Source organism: Schistocerca gregaria, chromosome 1, assembly GCF_023897955.1.
Source record: "Schistocerca gregaria isolate iqSchGreg1 chromosome 1, iqSchGreg1.2, whole genome shotgun sequence".
In the NCBI taxonomy this organism is placed as follows: Eukaryota; Metazoa; Arthropoda; class Insecta; order Orthoptera; family Acrididae; genus Schistocerca; species Schistocerca gregaria.
Window position 1 is genome coordinate 468154730 of NC_064920.1, and position 27378 is coordinate 468182107.

At 38.6% G+C, this 27378-nt stretch overlaps 1 protein-coding gene across 2 annotated transcripts; it reads right to left on the bottom strand.

Annotated features, from left to right (window-relative positions):
* On the bottom strand, positions 1-27104 carry LOC126352932 (mediator of RNA polymerase II transcription subunit 28-like). 2 transcript variants are annotated; one of them, XM_050002724.1, is made up of 4 exons: positions 26767-27104; positions 26507-26686; positions 4202-4564; positions 1-1896 (listed from the first exon to the last, which is right to left on the bottom strand). In XM_050002724.1, the coding sequence occupies exons 1-4, from the start codon at positions 26824-26826 to the stop codon at positions 1756-1758; spliced, it is 744 nt and encodes a 247-aa protein (XP_049858681.1). In that variant the 5' UTR covers positions 26827-27104; the 3' UTR covers positions 1-1755. The 2 variants fall into 2 exon arrangements, with proteins under 2 accessions (XP_049858681.1, XP_049858682.1); XM_050002725.1 differs by having other exon boundaries at positions 1-1944; positions 26767-27101.
* Between the last annotated feature and the right edge of the window lie 274 nt (positions 27105-27378).

A 27378-nucleotide genomic window follows, 5' to 3' on the forward strand; every position in this document is an offset into this window, starting at 1 on the left:
TATGAATCCAAACAGATTGATATATTTACACAATTTACAATTTGAAAACGGTTTTTACATGTGTATCCACTCGTATACATTTATTTTGTAACAGGCACTGGGTTATTTACAGAATACATAGAATTTTTACCTTCATTTCCACAAATACAGATTGTCAAAATTGTCTGGAAAAGACAAATTTCTAATTTAGAATCCTCTTTTTAAGAGAGCAGAGGCAACAATTCAGAACCTCAACAATTTCTCAGTCCAATAAATAACTTTTTGCATTAGTGTTAGACTTTAAACAACAGAGGAAATAAATACTTTTTTGACACATCTTCCAATAAGCCTGTAACAAAAAATGTAAATTCTGAACACCCAACAACACTGTCTTGATCCTAATGACAATATATGATGTGACTGGCAGAATGTTCATCGATGTAAGCAATGTACTACAAAACAAAATATTAGTAAGGATCTCACAAATAGAAAATACCATAAGGCACTGATTGTTACTTGTGAAATGCCAGGGCATTTAAGCCCCTGACAATCAATATAACTTGCAGCAATAGGGAGTGTACACTAGTCAGTTAAAAGTAAAATTTATTTGCAGTGAAACACTAAAAATATTTACAGCCATGAAATGACTGCTACTGCAGATATAAGAAATACCAGTTTGAAGAAGAAACTGTGACTTACGCATCAGTGCACATAGTGAGTATTTTATTAAAAAGGCACATGAATAAAATAGATGCACATCCTTTGCTACTGTAATGTGAAACGATTAGGTGAGGAATATTTTGTGGTGAACTGTTACCTAAAAATATAAATACTAGTATTATATTCACAAGAGTTCTTAAAGTTTTACAGGAGAGGAGCAACGATAACATCAGATCAAAATATAAAATCAGCTGAAGATACATATAAAAATAATTTACTGTTAGTTATCTGAACCATGATAAATGTTCATCAGTTTTGGCATCAGATTTTAAGGTATTAAAAAATAGTCATAATATTGCAACTGATTTCTGTAACATTTGCTGAATTATAGAAACCAGTTGTTTCATGGAACTACCACTTAAAACTGTAAAACTGCCATTTATAATCAAATATTGTTTTTCTTCTCTCACATTCTATAGCATTAATACGATTTTAAAGCTACAGTTCTCAGCCTATGTCCTATCCGCTCACATCTGACATCCACAAAATTCCGAACAGTGTGGCAGAGGTTTCTGTTTCAGTCCCTCCAACATAATAAAAATTCAAACCAATATACTACAAAAACAGTAGATTAAGACCTGAAATGACAGTGAAAATTTTTACATCAGTATTTCACTGCAAACTGCAATCTAGACAGACAACTGAAAGTCCACATACAAAATGTTGAATAGTATCAACGATGTATTTCATTCGAGAATTTCTACAAGCAACTGATTTCCCAGCTGTTGCAAGAGATTAATACGAATAATCTTATAACTCAGGAAGCACTAACATACGGTTTCTTTGCCAATTCTTTCATATACTGTCAATTATATCAAGTAACATCAGCTTCGTCAAAACAGAGATCACAGACTGCAACTTAATTGGTGAAATGATAATAGTTAATTCTATAAATATGGTAACATTTATAAAAAAATTAACATCAACAAAACAACTGGCTGGAAATGAAGAGACAGGAGGGAGGGTTTAGGGGGCAGGCCCGTACTCAGGCGGTGCGCCACGCCCCCGGCCGCGCCCACGCCCCCGGCCTCTGCCCCGCCCCCTCCCCCGCCCCCGTCACCTCCGTCCTTCCGACAGCCCTATGTTGCTCGTCGTCTTTTCGAGGTAGGCCAGTGGACCCTGCAACGGACCCTGAGGGGGGAAAGGTGGCCCTCCCCCTTGTGGGAGGAACACCAGAGGGCCTGCACCTGCCATGCCCTGCAAGCACACACAAACAGTTCCAGTGAGAAACCCACAGGGGGCTCACTGAAACACACAAAAACCAAATGAAAACAGAACTTAAAGAAAATAAAAAAGAACTGATAAAATTAACATGGATTACAAAACTAAAATAATAAAAAAGCTTTAAAAATAGAGAACAAATGAAGAAGGAAAAACCATAGCGTTCAATAGATGCATAATTACAAAAATAAAATCTCTAATTACTGGAAAACATTTCTGTGTACTTAAAATTCATGCAAGGATATACCAGTAACAATGAATATATAACTGTAATAGTATCATCAAACCATACTGAATGCATGTAGGCTAATTTATTGAAAGGGCAAAGCACACCCAATCTGCTCAATTAAGAATGTGAATAAACTACATAAGCTTTACATGAAAATAAAATAGTTCAATACATCATACTCTCAAAGTCTTCCATAGAAGTGAATGTGTTAAACATGAAAACAACTGACTAAGACCTATGTGCTGCCTTTATATTTACTGCAAACTAATCTCCAGATGCGATTAAACAAGCTGAATTTAACTGCAGCTATTCAGAAGCATGAAAACATTTATGATAAAAATGTACTCTAACAATAGTCAGAAAAGCAACTTCACCAAATACGCTTCACAGACATCTGGGACACTTAGGAAATCCATTGGCACAGCTGTCTTCCAGATATGCACTGAAGATTTGATGGCCACACTTCTATTTAATATTAAAAACATTATTTATAACATGCCACCAAGTATGCAGTTTTTCTTATTTATTTAGCTTTGCATTTCTGAACAGTAACAGAATAGCTTATATGAATCTAGTTAGTGCTTATTTATAATAATAAATGTTTAAAAGGACCCGTCATGTAAGATGCTGACTTTTCAACAATGTTTCCATTGTCTTAAACAGGTTAAACCCTCAAACGTACCAAATTTTTTACTGTGTTTAGTTCAATGAACAGTAACATACAAGATGCTAGAACTGAATTTATGAGAAGCCAACGCTGATGAGTCAATAAATATCTAACATCAAAAATATGTATTTCTTTTGTATATATTGTATGCATTCTATAATGAGATCCATGTCTATTAAGTAATTAATAATATATTCATCTAGAAATTTACCAGTTGTGCTATTAGAAGCACGTAACAAAACTACTGCCAATAACAAATTTTATTAGATTTGTAGTTGTATATCTGATTCTTCACGCAAACTATATATGTGCATTTTCTTTCATGATACAAATGGCAGGTTGGGTAAGTGTTTTTTTTTTCAGTTTCTGTAGGTAGTAAGCTCTTATCAAGGACTGTGAACTCATATTTCCAAGTTTCTCTTATTTTCAAGATGATAACCAGAATATCACTGCCTGAAATCTCCATATTCCTGAGAGGGTTGCTGTTTAATATCCTTCACTGCTTCCCATTCCCTTCACACCTCACAGTAAGTGATGCCAATATATTGCGCAACAAACATGGAAGCAATAGTAAAAAAAAGAAGCTGTCATCAATCCGAAGATTTGTTTGAAGACCACAATGCTGTACTAGGCATGGTCCTGTCGGAGGTGGTATGCCGTTACCTACCTTCAAACTTACTTACCCTACCAGTTACAGGGGGCCAAAGTTTCACAAGGGCTCCATACCATGGTATAACTCAGTCTTTTTCACATTAAAAAAAAACAACACTCCCAGAGGTGGAAGAAGTGATAAAATAAGGATAAAAATCCTACAATTAACCTGGGGTCAAACCCAAGACCTTTGGATCTACGGTATGACCAATATAATCCTTGTTCTTAATTTTCACCAAGAATGATAATAAGTAATGGGCATTCTCTTCCATGACACTGCACTAGATCCTGGATATTCTACAAAGGGCAATGCCAACTAAGCAGAATATACCTGAGCAACAACACATTTCATGTCAATTTCATGGGTACAATAGTCATGCAACATGGTCAGAAGAGTGAAATGTGCTGAATCATAGGGAAGCACAATTCAATGCTGGAACAGTTTGCTAACTTGAAACAAAAGTCAACATATGAGATTTAGGTGGCACAAATTTATTAAAGGACACAGCAAGGAGCTGTTAAGAGATATGCATGATTGTAGAGAGAGTTTGGAAGTATATCTTAATAAAAGCAATTTTAAATACAAACAGTTTCAACAGATGTTCTTCAGAAGTTATTGTCATGCCTTTTGTGATATATTTATTCTTCATAAAACTTTCAGTAAATGTGATTGTTAACTACTAGATGGATTTGTTACAACATGTGCACAGACTGAGGAATAATATAAAACATACCTGTTGCTGCATCTGTTGCTGAAGTTGCTGTTGCTGCTGCTGCTGCTGCTGCATTTGTTGCAACTGCTGCTGCTGCAACTGCTGCTGTTGGTGTAACTGCTGCTGCAATTGCTGCTGCTGCTGTTGCTGCTGCTGCTGTTGTTGTTGCTGCTGTTGTTGTTGTTGTTGTTGCTGCTGGAGATTAGGGGCTGCTGGAGGTTGTGGTGGTTGTTGTGCTGTACCATTGGGTATTCCTGAGGATGCTGGAGACTTGCCCCAACCCTGCAGGTCAGCCAGCATATTCTGCCAGACAGTGATTTTCTCATAGTGCCTTTTTATGAGTTCTTCTTTGCGCATTAACTCCACACGCAGTTCTGTGACATCCTTGAAAAATAAAAAGGTTCATTAATTTTGAGTTTAGGATTATTAATTTCCTAAGAAAGGTAAGAATCAGTCAATGATAGCTGGTCAAAGAAGTAACCAAACGTTTTTGTGGAACTTTACTACTACTGCACTGCACACCACTATATGAGCATATGCAACATTTCTTGACATAGCATTGCAGACATTTTCAAAGACACTAACGCCATTAAATTTAACACATTTTAGAGAACAAGAAGGGCAAAGACAGAGTTAAAATTATATTGTGCCTAACATTTTACAGTCACATTAAGCTTCCAAGTTGCGCAGCTCTGAAATGGGGAACTTCAGTACACTGGGAGAAAAATTAGATAACTATTGTTCAGAAAAAAAATGGGTGATGACAAATGTTTTTACGCAGCTAAATGTACAGTTTTGATACAAAGAAAAGAAAATAATATATACAATCAAGTTTTTGCAATAACGAAGGAAGATTATGGTTTAACATCCTATTGACAAAAAGATGATTAGGGACTGGAGTGTGAGGTTGAATTGGGAAAGGAAATTGGCAGTGTGCTTTTCAGAAGATCTATTCCATCACTTGCTTTAAACAGTTTAGGGAGACCAAGGAAAACAAACCTGGATGACTGGATGGGGATATAAGATGTTCTCTCCCAAATGCAGCTCCAGTGCCGTAACTACTGCACCATTCTGCCGGTAATAAAATACACAATAAATTGATTAGAAATAGGCTTTTGAACCATCAGTTTCACCAATACTACTAAAGGGACGGCAAATGAACTTTAACGGCATGCAGTTAACTATCCCCCTCTCATTCAGCCTTAACAGGAAATTGCTAGACTGAAGGCACCGCTTAACATCCTTTCCACACCGACTGTTTCTCACTGTTTCCACTGGAAGAAATAGTAAAAGCAGAGACTTAACTGGTGTTGGGAAAAAATAAGGAAAAAGTCTGATAACAACCCTGTATGATGTATTGAAGTGGCTCATGGATATTTACTCACTACTGCAGCAATAATCCACATGTATTTTCTGAAGAATCCAAAAATCTGTTACTGTTACTCAAAAGCGTCTCTACCAGTACCAGTCCTGTGATGTCTTTTGGAAATGGTTATAATGTATACAGCGATCACCATTATAAATCACCTACAGTAATTTATATTTCCTAGAAACAAACTGCTTTCAGCTGTATGTGAAGTTTTCTTTTTATTTACAGGCCCTCAATCAGTTTTGTGATATGAAATGTCATCTTCAGGAGTAAATCTACAAGACAGGAAACAACATTGAAATTATGATAAAAAGCTGAATACCTATCCTAATAATCAATGCTCTATGACAACTAATAAAATAATTACACATCTATCAAACATTAAGCCCATGTAAATGTAAATGTCGTGTGACTAGGGCCTCCGGTCGGGTAGACTATTCGCCGGGTGCAAGTCTTTCGATTTGATGCCACATCAGCGACTTGCACGTGGGGATGAAATGATGATGATTAGGACAACAGAACACCCCGTCCCTGAGCGAAGAAAATCTCCGACCCAGCAGGGAATCGAACCTGGGCCCTTAGTATTGACATTCTGTTGTGCTGACCACTCAGCTACCAGAGGCAGGTGGAGTGTACTATCTTTTCAAAATGAAATATTGTTACCTGCAACAAAAAGGACATCATAGATCAATCAGCAAAGGTATACTGCATATACACGAATTCGCTAAAAATAGGGAGAAGTCTAACGGTAATGAAACCACGCAGCAGGGGTTCGACGAGGCGAAAGACGAGTTCATTGGTTAGCACAGGATTCCAAACTTTGGCACAATATCACAGAAAGTAGGTGAAAAGCTAAGGACAAACATGATAAAGCCAGCAATCTTTATTCCACAGAATGAAGGCCAAAGACTTGTACATAAACAGAGGAGGCTTGCAAAAAATATGATGCTTATGGTGCATATTACACCAGTTGCAACAACTGTCCTGTCAGACATGTGGGGCAGACTGCCAGAAGGTTTGGAATTAGGTTCCGAGAACACCTAAGAGGAATTCAAAGTTTACCTTAAGTAACCACTTATGTTATTCTGGTCACTCCATACAGGGTTGCCACAAGTTTACCTAAGTGAAATTCCCTTATATTTCCCCGATTTCCAGACAATTTTTAGCATTTTTCCCAAACAAATTTTGACATCAAGGGCAAGTTAAGACATAAGTTAACACCCTGTCTTTGCAACTATGGTACAAGACACAATAGTGCAAACAAGGAAATATCTAACAAAAACTTGCAAGTACATGATGTTTCCTGATAAGAGAAAGTATTATGTACTAACATAACATCTTTTGTAATTAACTGTTTTTAGATGGAGAAAGCAAGACAAATGGTATACGATTTCCATTTAGACCATTGATGTTATTTTATTTCAATAAAATGAAACACATTTGGTGGCAAAAATTTCCTTGGATTTACAAGTCAGATTTAAAATACTTTCACTGATTTCAGAAATAACCTCACAGAAAAGTAGGCCTCTTGATAGAAGGGTATAAGTTGGGGAAGAATTGTGTACGCCAACACTGTAGGTGACTGCATTATATGTTGGTTCTACTACGTTCATTATTGTTGGTTATTACCAACTGTGTTATACCTATTATTTTACATGTATCTTGTGATCTTCCTTTCGAGAAATCTATGCGTACATAGCATAAAATCGTCACTGACTGACATTATTATCATTATCATCATCATCATTATTATTATTATCATCGCCCGTACTTTCCAACATATAAACTACTTTTGAAGTGCTAAAATATACTAGAACAAATAAAATGTCCAGAAAATGCCGTACAGTAGAATGTACTTGTGGTGAGACAGTAGCATGTCCTGAAATCCATCACCTATGGCATGCTGATGAGCACCGCAGTCCTGGGTCCGCGGATAAACCACGAAAATCTGCCGATTTATGCCACATCAAACAGAACCGGCCTGCAGGAAGATTGGTGAGACTACATCCAACGGGCAGGGTCTGCCCATTAGTGGGAAATGAATGGCTTCATATCAGTTACAGATACACGCAGAAATGGCCTGTGATTTTGGCTTCTTGTGGAAATCCACTCACGTGGTACTCTGAGAATCAATAATAATGAAAATAGGTAGCAGCTCACCATAAAGACGATTGCTGGGCCACAGGCAGACACATAGAAAAGACAATTACACTCTCACAACCAAATTTTGAGCCATAGCTTTTGTAAGTGACAGCATACGTACATTCACACAATCACTCAGACACAACTCATATACACAAGACCACCACCTCCGGCTGCTGCGTCTACAGTATCGGAGACTCAGATCCAAACAAACCACTCCTCATGCCTCCCTGCCTCTTGTCAGCAGCTGCTAAGCTAGTGGCAAGAAGTGGTGGCAGCACTGACTGCAAGCTGAGGGGAGTGGTAGGAAGGAGAGAAGCAGTAGTAATGAGGGAGTAGGGAAGAGGTACACATACTGAGCTGCACCTAGCCAACAATGATGCAGGCCTCAGTAAACAAACCATTTCAGCTACTAAGCCAAAAATGAGGTTTTTTTTGCAAAGTTCCCTGACGTGTTTGAAATTCCACGATATTACCTGACTTCCAGAACCTGTGGCAGCCCTGCCATAGCAGGTATAGCCAATAATTTAAAAGTCTTACAGAGAACATACACAGAAAAGTAAAGGGGCAGACAAACATTCTGGAGGCAACAAATTATGTGGTGCCCAATGCTGTACCCCTAATATGCCCTCAATACGGATGTGGAGTTAAGACGTTACAATATACTATCTAACTCTGATTGCCTTTCAAGGACATGTCCTAGCTTTTTGGCTGTTTGTTTATTGATCCTGAGCATGTTGTATGATTGTGTGTCTGGTCTACCTGGTTTCAATTTTTTTTTATGCGGAGATATTTTATAGTGTATACTGTTTTACTGTGTAACAGGGGCCTCAATCAATGCCATATATTTTGATAAGCATGAAAACATTTGTAACTTTCCCTGTTATGTGGTGGCACTAGTGCCCTCTGCAACACATGAGCATGCTGACTTGCAGTGCGGCCCTGCTCAGTGAGATGGTTGGAGGGTTGCTGTTCACTGCTTCCTGGTATGAAGCAAGTTCTTTTAACCATGAGCTTTCAGCTTTGCTAACTGGGACTTTTCACCCTTTTTTGTTTTCTTATTTTGCTCTTGCCATTGTACATAAATTCACTTTTAACAGGTCAATTTGATCTGATGCCGTTCTTGTTGTGGGTAACAGTATTTTATTTTGAGAAGGTCGAGCCCCCCTTCTTCCCATATGATGGGCTTAATGTTTTACTGACGTGCGAGTATTTTTCATTGTTTGGCATAGACCATAGATCATTAGGCTAGGTATTCAGTTATTTATCTGAATGTCTCAATGTTAATTGTTTCCTATCTTGTACGTGTACACCAGAAGATGTGACGTGAAATTATTAAACTGGTTATGCTCCTGTAACTAAAAGGAAAGTTCATATACAGCTGGAAGCAGTTTATTTCTGAAATATTGCTGCAGTTATCCTCAAGAAAAAATTATTTCTAACGGACTGCCTCATGAGGCTAACATGATATATTCAGGGCATATTTTCATCTCCTGAACTAGGAGAAATCATTACCTAAAGTGAATGCTAATACTATTTTATTTTTTTAAAAAAAAAAAGACATGTTTAACAAAGAAGGTTTTACCTACATATAATAGATATCCATTTAGAAACAGAGTTGCGTGGCCTGCAAACTGCATAAGAGGTGCTATGTTCTACTGTATCAGGAAAGAGATGCGTCACTTGTTTTTTGTGAGGGGCATACATCTGTTACATTTAGAACTTGCAAAGATAATAAATACTAAAAAGTGGCTGTGGGCCTGTGAGCATATGTTGCCAATAGCCTTAAGAGCGAAATAGCTTGCACTCTTGTCAATAAGTTGGGTGGAATGGGTATACAGGATAAAAAGGATGAGGAGCATTTGCTTACAGGATCCGATTTTTAACTTTTATCCTCTGATATGTAACTATAAAACATTATGTTTAGTGGCAAGGAAAACAATTGATTGAGAACAGGATTGGAGTGCAATGTACATTGCACTAGCCTGCAACTGCAGGTAATAACACAAATTGCTCACACAGCTGTGGCATTGGATAGTGTAAAATTCACCACAGTGGAACACAATGTAGTCGCTGTTGGAGTTAGTGATAGTTCAAGGGCATATGAAGGAGATCACAAAGACTGGATAGGGCAATATATTATGAGCAAAGTGTGGAGGTAACTCTCAAGAATACTAAAAAGGAGTTAGCAGAAAATCAAATACTAATTGTCCCAGCTGACAAGGGCAAAGATTTGGTTATTTTAGAAGAGGGTCACAGAATGTTGAGAAAGTCCATCAATTCTTCACAAACAACCAGAATGATGAGTATTTTAGGGATTCTATGCTGAAACATCAGAAGATATTTTCAAGGATACTAAGATCTTCCCTGAGAAGTTTCAAATTAAGAACTGAGCTCCCATGCACTCTAGACCACTTACGCTGAGAGCCTCAATTAAGGTACATAAGATAGGGCTCCAGAAGGACCTATTGTTAATGCAAGAGAGGGTTGGGTATCAGACTGAGCAAGCACTGGAAAAAATATCTAAAAGAGCATTATTCTCACACAAATAACTTCAGTATTTGGAATAGAGAATGGTTAGTTAATAAGCTATCTGCTTTGAATATTCTTCAGGGCACACATCTGGTATCATTAGATATAAAAATAATGTACAGGGTGATTCAAAAAGAATACCACAACTTTAAAAATGTGTATTTAATGAAAGGAACATAATATAACCTTCTGTTATACATCATTACAAAGAGTATTTAAAAAGGTTTTTTTTTCACTCAAAAACAAGTTCAGAGATGTTCAATATGACCCCCCTCCAGACACTCGAGCAATATCAACCCGATACTCCAACTCTTTCCACACTCTCTGTAGCATATCAGGCGTAACAGTTTGGATAGCTGCTGTATTTCTCGTTTCAAATCATCAATGGTGGCTGGGAGAGGTGGACGAAACACCATATCCTTAACATACCCCCATAAGAAAAAATCACAGGGGGTAAGATCAGGGCTTCTTGGAGGCCAGTGATGAAGTGCTCTGTCACGGGCTGCCTGGCGGCCGATCCATCGCCTTGGGTAGTTGACGTTCAGGTAGTTACGGACAGATAAGTGCCAATATGGTGGCGCTCCATCCTGCTGAAATATGAATTATTGTGCTTCTTGTTCGAGCTGAGGGAACAGCCAATTCTCTAACATCTCCAGATACTGTAGTCCAGTTACAGTAGCACCTTCGAAGAAAAAGGGACCAAAAACTTTATTGGCTGAAATGGCACAGAAAACGTTCACCTTAGGCGAGTCACGTTCATACTGAGTTGTTTCCCGCGGATTCTCTCCTGGGCTGCGAACAAATGCTTACCGGATGCGTGTTACATTTTCATCACTCGTTCTCAGCTGTCCAGAACTTTTCCCTTTGCACAAACACCCATTCTCTGTAAACTGTTTATACCAATGTTTAATACACCACCAATCAGGAGGTTTAACACCATACTTCGTTCGAAATGCACACTGAACAACTGTTGTCGATTCACTTCTGCCGTACTCAATAACACAAAAAGCTTTCTGTTAGCGGTCGCCATCTTAGCATCAACTGACGCTGACGCCTAGTCAACAGCGCCTCAAGCGAACAAATGTACAACTAAATGAAACTTTATAGCTCCCTTAATTCGCCGACAGATAGTGCTTAGCTCTGCCTTTTGTCGTTGCAGAGTTTTAAATTCCTAAAGTTGTGGTATTCTTTTTGAATCACCCTGTATATCGAAGTTCTGGTCGACACTGTACAGGATAAGATTGATCACAACTTTAAGCATTGCAGTGGATGGCCCACAAATGAGATTGAGGACACCCTGACACCATCAATCTCCTCAGTACAGTGCTCAGCTACAATTATTTAAGGTTTGGGAGTCATACCAACATTCAAAAGCATGGCCTGGCCATGGGCTCCCTGTTGTCATATTGCATTGCTAATATGTTTATGACTAAGCATGAAATTGATATTGGTTCTCTGATTCCCATCTATGCTAGTAAAATTGTAGTATGGTGCAGATGTGTTGATGGTTAATGATCCCAGTATATTGTGCAGTGTAACAGGGCGTCAATCATTTCCATTGTATTTGGCTATGCATGAAAATATCTGTAACCTTTCCTACTAAGTGTGGTGAAAATAGTGTCCTCCATGACACATGAGCATGTTGACATGCAGTGTGGCCTTGCTCGGTGAGGTGAAGGTGAGTTACTGTCCGCTATTTAGTAGTATGAAAATAGTTTTCTTAAGCCTAGGCTTTCAATTTTGCTACCTGGGACTTAACTTTTTTTGTTTTCTTATTTTGCACGTCATTTTTCGGTAAATTCACTAGTCAGTTTTTCAACTGGTCAATTTCATCTGATGCTCTGCTTGTTGCGCGTAACAGTATTTTATTTTGAGTTGGCTGAGTCTCACTCTTTTCCATATCATGGGCTTAATGTTTTACTAACATGTGAGTATTTCATAACAACTGTCATATAGCATATATTACCAGGATAGGTATCCAGTTTTTTTTATAACATCAATTGTTGTTTTCTATAATGTAAATGTACATCAGAAAATGCGAGCTGGTATCATGAAACATGTCATCTTCATCTAAATAAAAAGGAAAGTTCACAGCCAGCTGAAAGGGGTTTATTTCTGAGACATGGATTACTTCAGCTGTGGTTGCCCTCAACAAAAAACTGTGTGTACAGTAATTCACTACTGGAGTGCAAGATGAAAATTGTAGGGAGTTGCACAGCAAACATAAAAGATTTTTTGTGGAGAAAACCTATGCTCTTGTTCTCAACATGTCATACTACTACAGCAATGGACACGACATTGATTTTGATTTTTGATTGAGATTTTTACTTTAAGTCGTAACTGGTACATGAATTTTGGTTGCTGCCTCCTCGAATGATCAGCTTCTGCACCAGTTTTTGACGTATTGCAATTTGGAGGAAGTTATTGTTCTTTAAGGTTTAAAATAAGACTCTGATAGTTACTTGGCCGTATCGCGGATAGCTTTGAGCCCAAGTTTTCATAGCTTTTCATACCTAAGGGACCACTATTGTAGGTAAATAAGATCAAACAGCAATCTGCTTTTGGTGAGAAAAGGAGATTGCTTAGCACAGAAACTTCCTTCAAACTACACACCCTGCTACATCAAAATTGGTCAGTGGAGTTCATCACCATACTATTGTACAAGAACATAAACCAATTACTGTAATTAAGAAATTATGGGAGGTTGTTACTTATTGAATGAAAACTATACAGAATGCATTTCTTTTCCTGTATTTTAGTGAACTTTGTAAACTTACAATTCTGTCGATTGATAGACAGCGATGACAACGAAATTCACCTCCTTTTCCAGAAACAAGATATTTCTATTCTTCACTTCCAGAAAATTTGTATACATAAATGTTTGGCAACTCATAAGCATACTTTACTCGGTTTTATCACTAAAATATCAATTTTCATTAAATGTAACAATACGGTCTCAGCGACGGCCTAGCAACACATCCTCTTTCCACAAGATACAGATTAACAGTTCTCTTTTTTTTAATAAATCAATTGTCTTTGTTTTAGAGTCCATACTCAAAGATTCACAGCTACTATTGTTGCGGGGATTGCGCGCTAAAGAGTTTGTTGCTGTCCACCTGCGCTTCGCTTCAAGTACTTCTTGAATCAAATTTAGATTTACGGTATTTACATACACTACTGACCTTCTTAGAATAAAATCAGACACAAATTAGTTTAAAAAAAGGGGCAGTGAGGCTCACATAACATTACAGTACCAACAAACCTAAAAGCATACAACTTGCAATATCTATAATTATCAGTCTGGAAATGACATTACTACTGATTTATGTTGTTCAGTACATCATCCTCAGTCACCGGCAGAAATTTTTGCTATCATTCCTGTTACACCATCTCCAATCAAGCAAATATCCAACAACTAAAAATTAATATGAATTTTTTCATGAATTCATGATGCCATCAGATTTTTGGTTTTAAGTTCATCATTCTTCTCCCAGGTGTGTGTGTGTGTGTGTGTGTGTGTGTGTGTGTGTGTGTGTGTGTGTGTGTGTGAGAGAGAGAGAGAGAGAGAGAGAGAGAGAGAGAGAGAGAGAGAGAGAGAGAGAGAGAGAGAGAGAGATTAGGTGCTCCAAAATCACAACAAACAAAAAGAGCTCCCTAGAGGCCCTTGCCAAATCTAGAAGGAATCTCTTCCTCATGTTGTGTTGTTGTGGTCTTCAGTCCTGAGACTGGTTTGATGTAGCTCTCCACACTACCCAATCCAGTGCAAGTTTATTCATCTTCCAGTACCTGCTGCAACCTACATCCTTCTGAATCTGCTTAGTGTATTCATCTCTTGGTCTCCCTCTATGATTTTTACCCTCCACGCTGCCCTCCAATGCTAAATTTGTGGTCCCTTGATGCCTCAAAACATGTCCTACCAACCGGTCCCTTCTTCTTGTCAAGTTATGCCATACACTTCTCTTCTCCCCAATTCTATTCAATACCTCATCATTAGTTATGTGATCTACCCATCTAATCTTCAGCATTCTTCCGCCCTTTATTCGATGTTAACAAATTTCTCTTCTTCAGAAACCCTTTCCTTGCCATTGCCAGTCTACATTTTATATCCTCTCTACTTCGACCATCATCAGTTATTTTGCTCCCCAAATACCACAACTCCTTCACTACTGTAAGTGTCATTTCCTAATCTAATTCCCTCAGCATCACCTGACTTAATTCGACTACATTCCATTATGCTCGTTTTGCTTTTGTTGATGTTCACCTTGTACCCTCCTTTCAAGACACTATCAATTCCATTCGACTGCTCTTCCAAGTCCTTTGTTGTCTCTGACAGAATTACAATGTCATCGGCGAACCTCAAAGTTTTTATTTCTTCTCCATGGATTTTAATACCTACTCCGAATATTTGTTTTGTTTCCTTCACTGCTTGCTCATTACACAGATTGAATAGCATCGGGGGGAGACTACTACCCTGTCTCTCTCCCTTCCCAACCACTGCTTCCCTTTCATGTCCCTCGACTCTTATAACTGCCATCTGGTTTCTGTACAAATTGTAAATAGCCTTTCACTCCCCGTATTTTACCCCTGCCACCTTTAGAATTTGAAAGAGAGTATTCCAGTCAATATTGTCAAAAGCTTTCTCAAGTCTACAAATGCTAGAAATGTAGCTTTGCCTATCCTTAATCGTTCTTCTAAGATAAGTCTTAAGGTCAGTATTGCCTCACGTGTTCCAATATTTCTACGGAATCCAAACTATCTTTCCCGAGGTCGGCTTCTACCAGTTTTTTCATTCGTCTGCAAAGAATTCGCGTCAGTATTTTGCATCTGTGACTTATTAAACTGATAGTCCGGTAATTTTCACGTCTGTCAACACCTGCTTTCTTTGGGATTGGAATTATTATATTCTTCATGAAGTCTGAGGGTATTTCGCCTGTCTCATACATCTTGTGCACCAGATGGTAGAGTTTTGTCAGGACTGGCTCTCCCAAGGCCGTCAGTAGTTCTAATGGAATGTTGTCTACTCCCGGGGCCTTGTTTCGACTTAGGTTTTCCAGTGCTCTGTCAAACTCTTCACGCAGTATCATATCTCGCATTTCATCTTCATCTGCATCCTCTTCCATTTCCATAACATTATTCTCAAGTACATCGCCCTTGTATAGACCCTCTATATACTTCTTCCACCTTTCTGCTTCCTCTTCTTTGGTTAGGACTGGGTTTCCATCTGAGCTCTTGATATTCATACAAGTGGTTCTCTTTCCTCTAAAGGTCTCTTTAATTTTCCTGTAGGCAGTATCCATCTTAGCCCTTGTGAGATAAGCCTCTACATCCTTACATTTGTCCTCTAGCCATCCCTGCTTAGCCATTTTGCACCTCTGGTCAATCTCATTTTTGAGACGTTAGTACTCCTTTTTGCCTGCTTCATTTACTGCGTTTTTATGTTTCCTCCTTTCATCAATTAAATTCAATATTTCTTCTGTTACCCAAGGATTTCTACTGGCCCTCATCTTTTCACCTACTTGATCCTCTGCTGCCTTCACTACTTCATCCCTCAGAGCTACCCATTCTTCTTCTACTGTACTCCTTTCCTCCACTGCTGTCAATTGTTCCCTTATGCTCTCCCTGAAACTCCGTAGAACCTCTGGTTCAGTCAGTTTATCCAGGTCCCATCTCTTTAAATTCCCACCTTTTTGCGGTGGTGGTGGTGGTTAGTGTTTAACGTCCTGTTGACAACGAGGTCATTAGAGACAGAGCGCAAGCTCGGGTTAGGGAAGGAGTGGGAAGGAAATCGCCCGTGCCTTTTCAAAGGAGCCATCCCGGCATTTGCCTGAAACGATTTAGGGAAATCAGGGAAAACCTAAATCAGGATGGCTGGAGACAGGATAGAACTGTAGTCCTCCCGAATGCGAGTCCAGTGTGCTCACCACTGCGCCACTTCGCTCGGTCCCACCTTTTTGCAGTTTCTTCAATTTTAATCTGCAGTTCATAACCAATAGATTGTGGTCAGAGTCCACATCTGCCCCTGGAAATGTCTTAAAATTTAAAACCTGGTTCCTAAATCTCTGTCTTACCATTATATTATCTATCTGATACCTTTTAGTATCTCCAGGATTCTTCCAGGTGTACAACCTTCTTTTATGATTCTTGAACCAAGTGTTAGCTATGATTAAGTTATGCTCTGTGCAAGATTCTAACAGACTGCTTTCTCTTTCATTTCTTGCCCCCAATCCATATTAACCTACTATGTTTCCTTCTCTCCCTTTTCCTACACTCGAATTCCAGTAACCCATGACTATTATATTTTCGTCTCCCTTCACTATCTGAGTAATTTCTTTTATTTCATCATGCATTTCTTCAATTTCTTCGTCATCTGCAGAGCTAGTTGGCATGTAAACTTGTACTACTGTAGCAGGCATGGGCTTCGTATCTATCTTGGCCTCAATAATGCGTTCACTATGCTGTTTGTAGTAGCTTACCTGGACTCCTATTTTTTTATTCATTATTAAACCTACTCCTACATTACCCCTATTTGATTTTGTGTTTATAACCCTGTAGTCACCTGACCAGAAGTCTTGTTCCTCCTGCCACCAAACTTCACTAATTCCCACTATATCTAACTTTAAGCTATCCATTTCCCTTTTTAAATTTTCTAACCTACCTGCTCGATTAAGGGATCTGACATTCCACGCTCCGATCCGTAGAATACCAATTTTCTTTCTCCTGGTAACAACATCCTCTTGAGTAGTCCCTGCCTGGAGATCCGAAAGGGGGGACTATTTTACCTCCGGAATATTTAACCAAGAGGACGCCATCCTGATTTAACCATACAGTAAAGCTGCATGTCCTTGGGAAAAATTACGGCTATAGTTTCCCCTTGCTTTCAGCCGTTCGCAGTACCAGCACAGCAAGGCCATTTTGGTTATTGTTACATGGCAAGATCAGTCAGTCATCCAGACTGTTGCCCCTGTGACTACTGAAAAGGCTGCTGCCCCTCTTCAGGAACCACACGTTTGTCTGGCCTCTCAACAGATACCCCTCCATTGTGGATGCACCTACGGTACGGCCATCTGTATCGCTGAGGCACGCAAGCCTCCCCACCAGCGGCAAGGTCCATGGTTTGTGGGAGGAGGCTCTTCCTCATAAGAATGCGAAAAGTATATAGCATAAATTTTTAAGTCTGAACCAAATATTGTAACACAGAACTCTATTCCCTATTTAGTGTTGGATCTCCGAGTAAGTGACATCCATCTAACCCTTGCAGCCAACACTTGTAGTGCCATAATTTTTACTCAAGAACTGTACTGCTGCTATACTGTAAATCAACATTTTAATGGTTAAGTCTCACTGGGGCCTTCACAGACTGAGATAACTCTCACCACCTTGTCCGGAAGCATATCGCATGACTCACCTACTAGTCTGCACACCCACTGTCTGGCCACAAAGGAGCAATCCTATTGTGAGTCAGTACCACCCAGAACTGGAGCAAATGAATTGCATTCTCTGTCAGGGTTTCAATTAACTCTCATTGTGTCCTGAAATGAGGAATATCCTCCCCACCCTTCAAATCCAGCTAATGCATAATTCTTGACTGTTCCTAATTCACCTTTGCTTCCAACCCCTTGACTCATTGCTCATATCCCTGACCTAGATGCAAGGCATACCCCATACATCCTCCTGCAACCACCTACTCCAGTCCTGTCAATGCCATCTCCTACCCCTAAAAAGGAAGCGTCACTTGTGGAAGTAGCCATGTGATCTACAAACTTAGCTGTAACCACTGTGCCACATTCTGTTTGTGCCTGACTACTAATAAGTTGTCTTTCCACATAAACAGCCACAGCTAAACTATGGCCAAGAGATAGCTGAACCATCCAGTTACATAATGTGCTTTGCTTTAAGGGGACCACACCGTGGTTCAGGTAAAAACAAAAAATTGGTTTTCATCATATTCCGAAAGATTAAGGTTTTATCCAAGTACTCTTTTTTCTGAGCATTTTCCTACCACATGTGTGTATGTGTCACGCCCACTTTTCTGCATATATTTTAGATCTTTATATTCTCTACATTGCACATTAGGGATTTTTTTTCTCTACTCTCTAGTGTGTTGGCTATCCTTGGTAGGCAATGGTTGGTATTCTTTTGTTTCTGCTGTTTGTAAACAACACGCTTTCAAACACACGTTTAGTTTTGGTCAAGTGTGATTGCAAGTAGTAGATATACTCACGTTTGCAGTGTTTTTTTGTGTGTGTATTGTTGTGTTTATTGAAGATGACGAAACGTAAAGGCATTTTCAAGAAACGACAATTTGGAGGAAACAAGTTTAGAAAGCTTTCTGTACAAGAGGTTATGTCACCTGGCAATGATGTTTCTAATTGTAATTCTTCAACAAGTGCATCATCAAAGAAGCTCTCACCATTTCAAGTGGGTTAGAATGATTTTACTGTTAAGTGACAAGAGGTGCAGTAACATTATTATAAATTTGAGAATATTATCAGATGTAATTTCTAAATTTATACATTGTAGACAGCGTGGTGAGTCACAGAGTGTGAAAATTAGTGAGCATGCCAGTGGGAGAAAAGGCCTAGCAATTGCTTCGGATTTAATTTGCACTAAATGCTCAGCTGTGATTTCATTTATGAGTTCTTCAAAACCAGATGCAAGTGGCTCTTATGAAATCAATACTAGATTAGTTTACGCCTAACGATCTATTGGCAAAGGGCATGGCTACAGGGAGAACATTTTGTTCAGTTGGATGTTCAGATATTGCAATTGCACTTGATGGAAGTTGGCAGAAAAGAGGACATACTCCTCTGAACGGAGTAGTGACTGCCATGAGTGTAGACACTGGTAAAGTGTTAGATGTGGAGATAATGTCTAAATATTGAAAATGTTGTAAAGTCAATGAGCATAAAGAACACAACCGTGTGGCTAATTTTAGAGGAACAAGTGGTGGTATGGAAGTTTATGGAGTACAACAAATATTTCATCGCTCCGTAGAAACAAGAGGCGTACAGTAGGGATCAGGCAACTGGATAATCTTATTATCACCAGCATTGTCTTCCTGCTGCTGTTATTACAGCAATTAAACCTATTTTCAGAGACTTGGCTCATCCAGACCTTCTAAGGAAATGTCTGCATGGGCAGACACAGAACCCAAGTGAATGTTTCAACAGCATAATTTGAAACCACCTTCCTAAAACTGTATTTGTAGACATGCATACAATGAAACTAGGAGTTCATGATGCTGTTATTACATTCAATTGTGGTAATATTGGAAAGGGTTGGGTACTGAAAAAGCTGGGACTTAATACTGGTGAAAATATTATCACTGGGCTGCAATACTGCGATAAAATGAGGATAGCCGATGCAGACAGGTCTGCACATAATATGGCCAAGAAAGCGAGACAAACATCCAGGAAGGTGAAAAACAAGTTGGAAGACCCACTAGAGGCCAAAGAAGGGCTATCATATGCAGCAGGGCAGTTTTAATTAACTGTAAGTAACAAATTTCATAAGTGTTTTCTTTAAAGTCAATTTCCCGCAAAATAAAATTTTCACTACATATGCCCCATTGTATCAGATATTATCACAGATAAATGAATGAAATTTTCAGAGACTCTGCATAACATAAAAAGCCACCTCTGGTACTACATTCATTAATATTCTCCCATTAGGAAGTTCACAAAAAAATACAGTCTGCAGAAAAAACTTCACATTTTTTGTTAATAAATTAAAAAATATTTCTAAAAAATGGATAAAGTAGATTTTATTATACCGTTGACTATTAGCATCATCTAACATAAAGTGAAAATATTAAGGTCCTGCATCAAATAGTTTTTTCAGAAATGGGTCAAATACTTGTCTAAATTAACATGAGTTAGATAGGCAGGTGGTGGTCCCCTTAATGACAGCTTCAGGGCCTATGTCATCTGGATACTCCCCAACAACACCAGTTTCTCTGAATTGTGCAGGTGGAAACTCTCCTTGCAACACTCCCACAGGCATCACAAGTATCTTCCCCATCTCTACCCTGCTATCCTTCCTCCTCCCTGCCACACACCTGTTCCATATCCCCACTTCCTGCCCCAGCTAGACTCGTGCTCACCTCAGACACAACTGCAGTAGGTCAGAGATGAAAGTAGCTTTGCGTGCATGAGTTGTGCTTGTGTGAGCGCATGTTTCTTTTCTATTTCTGATGAAGGACATAATCGAAAAGCTGAACATTTCTTCTATTCTGGTTCGTTATTCGTCTGTGACTCCATGCTTCCTGTGTGTGGTGAATTGCAGTCTATCCTTTCCATATTGTTATCCTATCCTGGAATTTCCATTGTATGTCAGAGTCAGATTTATACGTAATATGTTTTACTGCAAAGCTTCATTTCAGCAGAATGATTGTATTTAATGGCAGTGTCAACATTTAGATCTTTTTGTGTATGGTAGTGTGTATATTACAGTAAAAATAGCACCACTTCATTGCTAACAAATGCTAAATGTATCCTGTTCTACAAATAACTAAGTTCAAAAGTAAAATAAAACACTTCTTGTATTTCATCAACTGTTTATCTGTCATCTCTTTCAGACCTACTTTTCTCTGTAATTAATGAGATGCTGAAATTATTTTGATCATGTCACATACCAGAACTCCAGTGAAGAAAGTAATTTTTGTTATGCTTTCCAAATAAAACACCCTCACCCAGCACTCTATGCACTTACATAAATCAGCAGAGAAATGCGCTCTTATCTTTGATGAAAAGGATCCTCTATGATTTAGTGGGAAACATTTTCCAAACACCGAGAATAACGCTCAAAGAAATGTACACAAATGCACAGTCATCAAAAAAAGAAGTCCAAGTCACAACATGAAATATACTGCTATATACTGCTATGTATTGTGCCATGTTTTGAGGTTTAACATATAAAAACCATCAATAACTTCACAGGAAAGATGACGTTACATTGATACTTCTGTAAAACTAAATGGGAAAAAAATCAGGCCAAATCAAAAATTAAACAAAAGTGTACACCTTCAACTTAGCCAGTGCAAGTCCACAGCACAGATGGAAAATACAGGGTGTCAGGGGTATAAGTGCAGATCAGAGCTGCCTACAAGGTGTTGCCATATCTAGGAGGAGTGTTTTCATCATAATACTGAGGACAGTGCACTGAACAACATTACATCAGCATTTACTACATTTGCAGACTAATAATTATAGCTATTAGGAGTACTCTGTATTTAGGTTGTTAGTACATTCAAGAACTCCTGGCAAGAGCAAGCCATTAATGTTTATTTTCCCCTGGCTAGCAGGTAAGGCATTGCAATGTTGATGCACAGAGACAAAACTGAGCATCTATACTGAGAGGTGTAATCCACTTGGTGGTGCAGTTATGACTGCACAGAACATCAGGTAGTAAATTATGCGATGTGCCTGTGGGAAGACTGGTATACGCAGAGAAAAAATAACTAACACTACGGTGGATAAATATTAAGGTATCAATGAGCACAATATCTGTACCAATACCCCTAACACCCCGTATACATATGGTGTAAAAGGAATTCAAACACAGAGATCCTAAATTTGAAAATTCTCTCTGGATGAATTACTGTCCCGATAAATATATTCAACGAAGTTAAACAAAGACGTATTGTATATAATTTTCTCTTACAAAGGATATAGTAGGAAGTTTTAACCTACAAAACCAGCTTAAAATTAGCTGTGGTTTGTTTATTGTTTCTTGTATTTCTACTAAAAGGGATGCATGCAGAAAAGCAGTTACTGCAGGCAAGGAACTAAGATCACGTTCATCATAAGCTACTGAAATTGTGTATTAAGCTTCTGAATTTTTTTCCGAGAAAACACATTTAATGACTGAGTATGTAAAGCAACCCATCTGTAGGGATTGGAAAAAATCATTTTATTTCATGGCAAAATTTGGTGTTAATTTTTGCTAAATTTAACGTGTTAATTTTTCTGTCAAATTTTGTGTTGGTTTCTGCCAAATTCTGCATTTCTTGCCAAGTTCGGTGTTGTTTGTTTGTTCTTGCCAAATTTGGTTTTTTCTTTTTGCCAATTTTGATGGTGTTTTTTGCTGATTTTTGTGCTATTTCTCAAATCACAGTCTGTTACTCACGAATTGAACTGATCACACATGAACCCCCAGCATTGAGGAGATTAAAAACCACAATGCAGTTTTAACATTCACTATCAGTTACGGAAATTAGCAAACTGCCATCCTCATTTGTATAACATTTTTATACACTGCAAAATTACAAATCCCCCAATATGTCATAACCACACCCTTTCACAGGGATAATCCTGGATTTGCCTGAAGCGATTTAGGGAAATCATGGTAAACCTAAAAGAGGAGGGGCGGACACAGCTTAGAACCATTGTCGTCCTGAAAGCGAGGTAAGTGTGCTAACCATTGCACGATGTTTCTCGGTTTTCATTCTCCTGATCTGCAGGGCCAGCAGGTGTGGCCGAGCAGTTCTAGGTGCTACAGCCTGGAACCGCGTGACTGCTACGGAGACAGGTTTGAATCTTGCCTCGGGCATCAATGTGTGTGATGTCCTTAGGTTAGTTAGGTTTAAGTAGTCCTAAGTTCTAGGGGAGTGATACCTAGAAGTTAAGTCCCATAGTGCTCAGAGCCATTTCAACCATTTGTTCTGCAGGTTTCTCTATTCTTTGGTGAAGTTTCTTTTTGTTAACTTTTCTGCTTTCCTTGGAAATCCTTTACATGGTTAATTTAATTTGTGCATTTACCTGTTTTGGTAGTGGTCTTTGTATGTGTAACATGTGAAGTTTCTCTGTACAGTAATTTATTTTTTGTTGGTAGAATTTCTGAAGATTTGTTTACATTAGTGTTTTCTTCCACTTGCTTTGTACACCATCATCCTCCAAGAGTAACACATTCTCAATGATTGTAATTAGTATTACTGATGAAATTCACAGATCACCAGATATAGTGGCTAAGCAGTAAATTGATTTGGGATTAAAAAATGAATAGTACAATATTATGCATAGAGATGGTAAAGGGAAGCAGGAACAAGATACAATAAATGTTTAGGAAAGAGGAAGAAAAGGACTAACAGTCAAAGTGTTTTCTGTACAGGGATGAAATCCACCACGAAGCTACTGTGTGACTATCTTGTGGTTCCATCACTACACTCTACATTTGATGTATATCAGCTATTTCTGCGTTTTGTACAGAGAAATGACACGGCAGCTATCCAGCTTTGAAACCAGTCCTCTAATAAATAAATCAAACATTGTAGCAGTTTGGTGGTTTCCTTCCTCTATTAAATTATCTGCATAGCTGTAGACTGCAATATGTCACACTGTGGGAGCACATCAATAAAACAGCCAAGGTTGAGATCCCAGAAAAATGAGCTACCTGTGGTTGATACATCAAAATTCAAATTTAACCTTGAAGGACATATTGTTAAGAACTGAGATAGAAAGAGTAAAACTGTCATTCACCGAAAGGTTGGTTTGAAAAATGCAGTGCTTTACCAGGTATGGGTATACTGGAGGTGATATTTTGTCACCATCCTCTGATCTGATGCATCCAGACAGTTATGGGGTCCTACAGTTGAACGTGGACTCTTAACAGGCTTAGAAATATGGAATGCAGATTTTAGACAACAGCTGTCCTGCCGATGCTGTTTGTGCTATAAAGATTTAACAAGGCACCATGCTATTGCGTTATCGACAAGTGTCAGAAACGCACGAGTGACAAACTGGAAAAGTGTTGCACAGTGTTGTGTTCAATATGTTGAAATTTCTACCGAATGAACAGCATTCATGGGCAGCATTATTTTTTTTTGTTTTGATTTGAAGAAAACTGCTGCTCAATCATACCAACTACTTTGAGAAGCTAATGGTGAATATTCTCTATTGCAAGATACATGTGAACAATGCTTTTGGCATTTAAAAAATGGTGACTTTGATGTTGCAGACAGGAACACGGGAAAAGAAAAAGGGACGATGTGGAACCTCAAGCATTGTGGAACGAGGACGATTTGCAAACACAAAACCAACTTGCCGAGCAATTGGGTGTCAGTCAACAGCCTGTTACCCATCAGCTATGAGAGACAGGAAAGATTCATAAGACCAGTAGACTGGTACCACAAGTTGAGAGTCATGCACATGGAAAACCACAAAAACTCATGACATTTTGCTCACTCGGTAAAAAAGGAAGTCATTCTTGCATCATATAGTTACAGGGGATGCAAAGTGGATTTATTTTGAGAATCCCAAGTGCAAAAAGTCATGCGTAGATATAGTCACACCATCCACAACAACCACAAGACCGAAATGCTTTAGCAGAAAGACGATGCTCTGTGTTTAGTGGGACCAGAGGTGTGCGCTCTATTATGAGCTGCTAAAACTTGGGAAATGATTAATACTAAATGTTACCAACAACAACTGACTAATCGGAACTGTTCACTGCTTGAAAAAAGGCCACAGTACCAAAAGAGGCAACAGTCAGTACCAAAAGAAGCAACAGTCATTTTTCTTCATGATGATGCTGCTTCAGATATGGCAAAACGTGTTTGTGACACATTAGAAGCACTTGGCAGGGAAGATCTACACAATTTGGCTTACTCACCAGACTTTTTCTCCTTCTGATTACCATTTGTTTGCATCTGTGTCATGCATTCGCTGAGCAACACTTTGGTTCATGTGGGTGTAAAAAAAAAATGGCTTGATGAACGTTTTGGAAAAAAAGGGGAAATTTTTTTTTACAGGTGTAGTATTCACAAATTGCCCAAAAGATGAGAAAAATGTATAACAAACGATGGAGCATACTTTAAATAAAGCACTGTTTATCATTCTTCTGAATTTGACATGCTCTTAGACAAAAAAATCTGCATTTCATACTTGTAGACTTGGTAAACTGCTTGAGCAAATAACCATTTTTCCACTTTAACAAACATTGCCAGGGGTAAATGAAGTGAAGAGAGCTTAAAGTCTTAGGACTGGCTGAGAACTCAACCCTAGGCGGTTGGATCTGTAATCTGACCTTTGAGCACTGAGCCACAGCAGTGTGTGAAGTATTAGACTGCAAATGTGAATGAGAGAAAAGTACATTCATTTATTAGAGAGAGAGAGAGAGTGAGAGTGAGAGTGAGCGCACTGGAATAGCAATTATGCAGAATATGAAAAGAAATGAAGAGACGGGAAAGGCATCTTAGGGGCACAAAGAAAGAAAAACAAACCAGGTGGATGTTGCCCTGCACAAGTTGGCTAATGTTCTGAACAAGCCAGATAACTAAGGGGGAAATGTGTAAACATAAATGAGCATCTGTGAAGCATGGCTAGTTAACTGAGATAAGAAAACCACCTGTGTAAAAGGAGCTGATAAACCAAGATGTTTGATATTACTTTGCCAACTCGGAACCAAACTCTCACCATTCAAACTAATCTAGACCAACAGATATGTTAAATATCAGGACGCCACCACATCTAAGATTCTGTATTAACATTTGTTTGACTTCACTAATTCAGACCCAAAATGTCACCTGACTACCTAACCCAGACCTCAGTCTAGGCTACAGTTCAGCATATCGCCACAATCTACATTACAAAAATTAATATAATGCAAAATAATATAGTATGTGTTTTGTTTCCCCACATACAAAATCATTCGTTTCAGTATAAAGCTGTATATAGTCTCAGTAAGTTTAGTTCATCCAAATGGACTTCGTGGGCCAAGTAAACTAGAGTAGATAATTGAAGAATGATTGTTTTCAATGACTGTGACTGGTTCTCAGAGCACAAACACACTGCCCTCAAAGCAGTTTGAAAACCTAGCCACGTACACCCAATTAATCTATGAAAATCACTACTGCAAACAAAATATTTGTTGCAGTATTCACAAAATAAAGGAATATAGAAACAAACTTCCAAGTTGATACTGTAACAGCTGCTGGGTGTTCTGAATACCATCTATTCAATATGTATTGCAATTAGAATGACTGTAGATTATACACATGGTAACACATCGTAAATACACGATTCTGCAGCTTGAAGAATAGAAGTATACTAGCAGAAGCCATTTCGGGACAACTGTTAATCTGTGTAAACAGATCTTACTGAAAACACCATCCCACCACATCTACCACCCAAACTGAAAACATTCCTCAATACTGAATTAATTTTCTAGGATTTGACCTAACAGATTTACAGTACTTACATTTGTCTTGAAAAGTATCATTATTTACAAAGTACAAGTCGAGTATTATTTAACAGATGGGGTTATCTGTCAAATGTATTATATTTTACCTCTTTCACAACTAATTCTGGCTTCAAGGCTGAAAGTAAAAACCGTTTCTGTAGAAAAAATGCTTCCATCTGACGGGCCAGATCGATAAACCGCAGGATTGTGTGATCAACTTCAACTTTAATCTCATCCTTCTCCATAGCCGGCACGGTCTCCTCTTTCGTAAGTACATTCAAACATGACTGAAACAATTGGAGGGAAATGAAGTCAGCACTTAAATGAAGCAAATATTGGGTAATAAAATTACATAAGTGTCACAAACCTGAAAAGCTTCTTCGAATTCATCGACTAAGTTGCCATTACCATTTGTTGTCGCCGCCATTTTGCGCTGACCAAACACCTCCCTCTCCGTAACTGAAGATATGCCAACTTGCACTGTTCTTCACAATGCTGGAAATTTAAGACAAACAATTTGCCTTGTGGACGATTAATTATGGGTGTTTATTGTTTTATTTAATGACCTAGTGAGTTGATTAGCAGATAGGGCGAAGCCTGAATTCTGTCATGTAAGCTACGTGATTGTTCTATAATGATAACGTCGCAGTCTAACATAACAGTCGTGACACTCACTGCTGTTAAAGTTGTTACCGTTTGACAAAGTTGTTACCGTTTGACAGCTGGTGCGACACTAGCGCTCCAAGTGGTGAGAAAGGAGAACTTCAGTTGCGTCTAAGCATAATGTTTGTTTTGCATCCCTTTCCTACGTGATTTACGAAATATTTGAATCACTTTTATGGCTTCGACAGTTTGTGTAAATGTCGGAAGACATAGATGTTTCTAAAAATGATTCTAAAATAACCGCAAGTAGGGATAAAAATAATGACTCTAGTGGCAAGTTACAATACACCCGTGAAGAAACACTTGTTACGTTGCT

Coding starts and splice junctions, on each gene's coding strand:
- LOC126352932 (XM_050002724.1), bottom strand. CDS start 26,826: ATGGCGGCGACAACAAATGGTAATGGCAACTTAGTCGATGAATTCGAA. Junction 4,565..26,506: donor CAGAATTAGTTGTGAAAGAG/GTAAAATATAAT, acceptor TTATTTTTCAAG/GATGTCACAGAACTGCGTGT. Junction 1,897..4,201: donor AGCAACAGATGCAGCAACAG/GTATGTTTTATA, acceptor GTGTGCTTGCAG/GGCATGGCAGGTGCAGGCCC.